The following is a 7,092-nucleotide window of genomic DNA, read 5'->3' on the forward strand; positions in this document are numbered from 1 at the left end:
GATGCTTGACCGCCTAACACTTTGTGCCATAAAGCATTGCTAGCTTTATTGCCGTCTTATAATTTTTTTTCCCTTGAGCTTCAGTGGCATACACATTGGTCGCACATCACACCTGATGCCCTCTTCTAGTTCATCAATCAAACTTGTATTCTATGGTTAAGATCTTTATCAAATTCTCCATTCATTTGCAAGATAGATTCAAGATAAGGAAAGCGCTCACTCTTTGGTACTTTCTGATCTCCAATCCTCACCTCTATCTCATTTGGATTGCCATTCTCAAAGAACTTGCACTCAATTATTCTGTCTTTGACTTACTTAGGGAAAAACCTTTAGATTCCATCACTTTCGAATTTACTCGCTCCTACGTTTCATCTATCAACGTTACATCATCTGTAAAAAGCATATATCAAGAAATATCATCTTGAACATGAGAAAGCTTTCAGTTTGTCCTTGTTCTGACTATAGTCTTTGCTCTATCATACATACACTTAATTGCTAGATATACGCTACTTGTACTCCTTTCTTTTTTATAATCGTCCAAAGAACTTCTCTTGAGGCCCAAACATACATTTTTCCAAATCCATAGTGCAAATCCTTTTGCATATCTCTGGGCCATTACATCACTCTACGTAAAGGAATGATAAAGTAAAATGATTTGCTATAAACCAAAAGTAAAAATAAAATAAAACGAATTGTTGTAGTTTGAACTAAATATACCTGATAATACAGTTTAATCAACGAACATATTTCTTGTGATTAAAAAATTTCACTAAAAAGATTCACCCTCGCCTTCTAACAAGAACCATGCAAAGTCTGATGAGAAACCATTATCGAAAGCGTACATGGCAACATATACAGAAATGGTCTCATCAAATTTCGTTAATACAAAGTTCCAAACTCTTGACATTTCCGCGTAGCAACTCTCAATGGGCGAAAAATCCATGTAAAACATATCAAACTTTCTTGGGGTGGCCGCAGTACATATCTCACCGAGAGGCTGTCAGCAATTAGTAAAACTGCTCTGGGGGCTCCTTTCGAATGGCACAGTCGTTTAGGGATAATCAAAACTGGAAGTCAAATCCACCAGGAAAGCCTCCTCCAAATCCACCACCGCCACCGCCACCGCCAGGAAAGCCCCCTTCGAAAGTGAATGTAAATTGCTGTCCTCCACCACCACCACCACCACCACCACCAAAAGGGTTGAAACCGCCGCCACCACCACCCATTCCCATTTCTTCAATATCTTCACCTCTATCATACCTCGTACGTTTGTCTTCGTCACCGAGAACCTGGAAAAGGATTTATACTAGAGTCAGATGGATACAAGTAGTCCAACATTTTGATGTTACAGTCAACAGAAAGGGAAGATTAAAAGGAACTTCAGTAGGATATACAGACCTCGTATGCAGCAGCAATTTCTCTGAACTTGTCCTCTGCTTCTTGTCTGTTCTCAACATTTTTATCCGGATGCCACTGTAAAGCAAGCTTCTTGTAGGCACGTTTAATCTCAGATATGGACGCGGTTTTTGAAACTCCCAAAATCTTGTACCAGTCTTTGCGCTTGCTCATCTTTAAGGCTTTCTCGGCTCTCATCAATGCTTCCCGAATATTCATATCCTGCATAATCAGCAAGCATTAATCCAAGAAACTACTTATTAAAGTACTAAAACGGTAGCTGCAAGTGTGAGAAGGGCATAATACATAGATCGCATATTATAGGCATAAAACATAATCGCTAACCTGAGGCGATTGTTGAGCTGCTGATTTGAGATCTTCCACAGCTCCATCCCAATCCTCTGTCAGAAGTTTAGCTTCACCCCTCTATAAACACAAAATAGCAAACAAACTTGAGCATGGCCATATTCTATACATCACAAAATAGTACACAAACTGGTAAATATTAAACACTACCATAATACGAAATTCTACGAATACCAAGGAAAACAAGGGATAATTGAAGCACTAGCTAACCTGAACTAAAGCTTCTAGAAGCTCCTCATCAATTGTAAGTGCTTCACTGCAACTGCTTAAAGCATCCTTTCCCCTCCCAAGCTTGACCAAAACTTTACACAAGCCAAGATGAAGATGTACATTATGTGCAAGATGATTAGGGTCCAACGCTAGGGCTGCCTTAAAGTCCTCTACTGCAACACGCAGCTTGCCCTTATTTACATTATCTTCGGCCTGGCGTAAAGAAAAATTGTCTGAGAAAGAATATCACATGATGCACCACATGGAGAATTGGTAATGGTTCGCATAGAAAATAGATTCGCTATCATTGCCAAACTTCTCACCATCCCCCGCCCCTCAGGGTAGAAGAAAAAAGTTAACAAAAACAAAAGTTCAGATGAAATTTCTTAAGACTTACACTTCTAGTCTTCTTGAGTAAGTTCTTCAGTCCAAAATACGCTTTCTTCAGTTCACTATGCTCTGGATCTAGGCGGAGACCCTTTTGGTAATGCCTAAAGAAATTATATATATTTGTTTATACAACTGTAACCAAATTATAAAGAAAATACTCAAAATATAAAAAGGTGCCGATCAAACCTTTGAGCAACATCATGATCAGCTAAATAGTAGTAGGCACGGCCCCGGAGTAATAATGCCTCCAGATTATCCTCATCGTCTTTGAGAATGTAACCAGCCTCAGAAATGACACTAGAATAGTCTTTAGTTGCTAACAACAATCTCACCTTCAGCAATTTGGCCTGCAACAAACAAGAAGATCAGAATTATGAGGTTTCAGAATACTGAATTTATAATATTCTCAATCCCAACTCTCTTGGATCAGCAACACGCTGTTTGGGTATAAGATAATAAATACACGGAACTGAAATTAAACAAATAACGACAACCAATAAGAAATGAAATAGATGTGATTACCTTTGAGCATGCTGGAGAGAAAACCAGTACAACTTTTTCAACATATTCCAAAGATTTTGCATAGTCGCCTGATTCAAAGAGAGTCATAGCCGTATCTAGAGCGTTCTGAGCCTGAATCAATTGAGAAAGCTCCTTTTCTGCAACTGACTCTCGTGGTTTTAGCTCCAAAAACTTTTTGTAGCTCTTCTCTGATTCTTCATATCTACATCAGCCAAAAAGCGCCTGAATCATATAAGTTTCCAATCATTAATTGGAAAGACAAGGGAGATGGGGGTTTCTAGAGACCTTTGGAAAACTAATGAAATTAATACAAGCTATATAAGTTATGATAAGTTCTCTTCTCTCACAACGTCTGTCTCAATATACACCTAATGAAAATATAAGGGGTAATAATTGAATTGGCCACTGAGTAAAAGCCAAGAACAACAGTTTTGGCCTAATCAGCAATATCATAGCGGCTGACTAGTGGTACGCTGGTAGCCCAATTAGATAGTGCATGAATGACTATGGATAGTAGCCCATGGTTCAGTTGCTTTTGGCTTTTGAGCACACACAGACATAGCTTATGTGCTGCACTCTAGAAGCTTTGAGATAATGGACTTTTGGGACCACTAATTATGCAAAGAAGATCAGAATGATAGCTGCTAGAGAGTATGATCACAGCAACACGCCAAATAAAAGCAGTTTCCATAAATAAGAAGAAATAATATCAGTTTAAGGAAAAGGTGGATTTGTTGTGAATAAACTAGTACCACAGATAGACAATGCTAAGAAGGGAGGTCCAAAGGGAAAACATAGGGGAACCAAAAATCTTCACCCATCAATGTATTCAACATTCCTAAATTTGATACAGTCAATAATTGCTCAGTAACATTCTAATTTTCTCCAAAACTTCAAATAGAAAATGGCATATGCTGAAACAGCCTTCAACGAAACCAAAATTATTCTGCCAGAATGGTAATTATTTAAAAAGTACCTGCATATCTGACGAAGAACGGATGCCCGATGATAATATGCTTCTGAAAGTGCAGGGTCTGCCTCTATAGCAGCATTAAGATCATTAAGTGCCTCGCTATAATGCTTCACCTTTATACTCTGTGAAACCCTCTCAAACAACTCAGCCGTATTACCAGGTTTTCCATCTGCACATGCAAGGTTCACGTTGTGTAAGCCATTACCAACACACCTCGCCAAGGTAGAGGTAGAACTCAACAACTCAAAACAAAGCAGGCTTTGCATCTCTGTGGTTACAGCATATTCGATACCATGCCAACACCATACAATTCGACAATGTATACATATGAAGAACAATTTTGATTCTAGACACGCAATCTCCCAGTTTTATACTAAAAATATAGACCATATAGATAATCAAGATTCGTCAATTTTCCTGTTATACAAGACTCGGATGCGTGCAAAATTCATGATTAGAATCGTAACGCTATTACCTTTTTCTGCCCCAATTTGATTACAATCTTCAAAATGCCAAAAAGAATTCATCTCAAACCTAAACATTCCTAATGTTAAACATTGAGCTGTAACGCTCGTTCAAGTTTCAAACTTTGCATACTTAATTAATGCAAATAGTACACGGTTCGGTCCCGCCCCACGTATTAAGTTGATTCTTTGATTGACACAGTCCTAGGAATACTGCAATCTAATAAAGCCCAGAATACAACATTGTCAAAAACAAAACCACCTCGTACTTTTCCTAGTACAATGGAAAGTGATAACCTACAGAGCCGTTTGAAGAATCCAAACACAATAATACAGCAAATAGTTTGATTTCCCCTGAAGCCCAGAACACCAATAACCTTAAAAACAGCCATAAAGCAAGAATCTTTCAAATTTGGCGCAAAAATGAAGACAACCCAACTGACAAAAAGCATGAAATTTAACAAAAATCAATAGATCAAAGCAAGAAGAAATAGATAAAAGAGTGAGAGAACCGACATACCCAGAGCTGAAACCAGAGGTTGCAGAAGGAGGAGCTGGCAGACGAACACGAAATGCAGTAAGAACCCAGTATATATCAGCCCTCTCCAAGCCACCATATCCATGGCGGATAAGCAACTCCAAACCATCACCATCACTCTCTCCCTCTCTCCCCCCCTCAATTCTCGAACAGAGTTTTTGAGCGCAAATGTTTGCTAAATGTATTTTTGTGAAAAAATGTTTATACAAAAACATATAAATTGCAGTCCTTTGCGTTTTATTGTAAGGTAGAGGAAGACGGGGTGTTTTCGTTCCACGTCACTAGGACCTATCAGATAGCTACACGTGGATTTTGACCTCCGAATAACCGAGAGTTTTGTTGCAAATCATGCAAACCCTAATCCTTCCTCCGGTGGAGAAACTTTGAATTTGAACTGAAATCCTCGCGAAGCATTCCATGTCGAAACGTATTGGGCCTTAATCAGGCCTCTTTAATTTTCTCATTTGGTAAAAGGGCGGTTTGATATCTATTTTGAATTCATTTTTCTTTTTGAAAACTGAAAATCAAAAACCGAAAACTACTTGTGGGTTTTTGAAATTTGGCCTTCAGATTTTTATTTTTAGTTTTCAGTTTTTTTTTTTTTTTTTTTTTCGAAATGAAAGTACTCACCATTTATTTCAAGGTGAGCCCTTTATTTAGTATCACGCTGTCAAGGGCATTGTCTATTGAACCACTCTTGCATCCATTAGGATTTTCGATGTAGTCCAAAACCTGTTGCTTGGACAGGTTGTAATGGAAGTCAGTACGACTACTGTGAAGCTTTTCTACTACAGCCACAACAGCAAATGCCCAAGAAGAACCTATATATATATATATATATATATATATATATATATATATATATATCTCTCTCTCTCTGTGCGCTCGCGCGTTGTTGTGAATATCGTGTTTAAGAATGAGAAAAAAAAAAAAAAAAAAAAAAACAAACAAATTCGCGAAATCGAAAAAACAAAATAACCAAGATAAATCAACACCAAGAATGATTACTGATAGACCCTGATCGGAATCGAGACATGCTAGCCGTCACCCAAAGGTGATGTAACCAAAAGTGCAAGTGATGTAAGAAAAATGTGGAAAAATTAAAACCGAAAATAGAATTTATTTAAACTAATAAAGTGAGTGCACAGTAGTGGGTAGAACCCATAAACTACAAATGTTCAGAGCATAGATAACATATGGGTAAAGCAGTTGAACTAGAGAAGTACTTATTACACAACTAAGGATGAGTTCCTACACTAAAATGGTGGTACATCAGAATCGCTGTCAAATCCTCGCATGCCATAGAGTGGGCACAAAAATCAAGATTTGTAAAATCCATTTATTTTCTAAACATACTAACCCCTCGTTGTAAAACATGTATAGTTTCCAGAAAATTATACTACGTATAAGTATGAAATCAAATGCATGCTAACAGTAAAACTAGAAGTATGCCACAGCTCAATGTCTCATTAACAATATAAATATAATAATGTGCTCAATAACCTATACTAGCACGCAAGTTTGAGTCACCTAATGTGACCTATACAACTGCACCTATGACTCATCAATTTATGGTAGCACATGAGTCGGAGTCACCTAATGTACAATAGGGCTAGGTATAATAATATATGCTCTAATGCTACGATCACGTGAAGACTAGCGTTATGTGCGGGTCACCTACGAGTCGGAGTCACCTAATGCAACTTGTACAACAGGGCTAACACATACTTGGATCCAAGGTGAGCGTACGATGCGGGAGGCGAACATCATGTGAAGGACTGGCCCTGGCTTGGGACAGGAGGACTAACACCAAGGTGCAGCAATGATGAGCATTACATGAATATATGCATGCCATGGTGATTCAATGATTGCAATCAACACAATGAACTTACCTGAACTTACCTGCACGTCCCGTAGAATTTCTTTAGCATTTCACAACAGTACATTATTTATGAGCAGGTAAAATGCATATGAATATGCCATGACGATATAAACCTCAACCACATAACAGCATTTTAAAATTAAGTAAATCGTGGCATATTATGCATAAATCAATTTAAAAGTATTTGTGGAAACTATAAAGTGTGTGTGTATATATATATATATATATATATATGAAAACAAAAATGCTCACTCACTGATATGTCGATGGATCGTAGCCCCTTAGTCTCACTTGTCCACGTACGTCCTCAGGGTAAGTCCCCCCTATATATGAAACAACTAATAATAATTAC

General features: G+C 37.9%; 1 protein-coding gene across 1 annotated transcript; it reads right to left on the reverse strand.

Moving 5' to 3' along the window:
* Nucleotides 1-678: 678 nt before the first annotated feature.
* On the reverse strand, nucleotides 679-5,087 carry LOC137723366 (dnaJ protein P58IPK homolog). The gene is made up of 9 exons (XM_068462548.2): nucleotides 4,841-5,087; nucleotides 3,860-4,025; nucleotides 2,884-3,085; nucleotides 2,548-2,708; nucleotides 2,369-2,462; nucleotides 1,972-2,184; nucleotides 1,741-1,821; nucleotides 1,399-1,617; nucleotides 679-1,289 (listed from the first exon to the last, which is right to left on the reverse strand). Exons 1-9 carry the CDS (start codon nucleotides 4,971-4,973, stop codon nucleotides 1,062-1,064), a joined length of 1,497 nt encoding a protein of 498 aa, XP_068318649.2. The 5' UTR covers nucleotides 4,974-5,087; the 3' UTR covers nucleotides 679-1,061.
* Nucleotides 5,088-7,092: the final 2,005 nt, after the last annotated feature.

This window comes from Pyrus communis, chromosome 4, assembly GCF_041283825.1.
Source record: "Pyrus communis isolate YQ-2024b chromosome 4, ASM4128382v1, whole genome shotgun sequence".
NCBI lineage: Eukaryota > Viridiplantae > Streptophyta > Magnoliopsida > Rosales > Rosaceae > Pyrus > Pyrus communis.

Bases quoted from the DNA above. Each gene is read 5' to 3' on its own strand.
- LOC137723366 (XM_068462548.2), bottom strand. From the start codon at position 4,973: ATGGTGATGGTTTGGAGTTGCTTATCCGCCATGGATATGGTGGCTTGG. The intron at 3,086-3,859 runs GTACTTTTTAAA...TGGCTGATGTAG, and splicing joins GTTCTTCGTCAGATATGCAG to ATATGAAGAATCAGAGAAGA. The intron at 1,290-1,398 runs GTCTGTATATCC...ATCCTTTTCCAG, and splicing joins AAATTGCTGCTGCATACGAG to GTTCTCGGTGACGAAGACAA.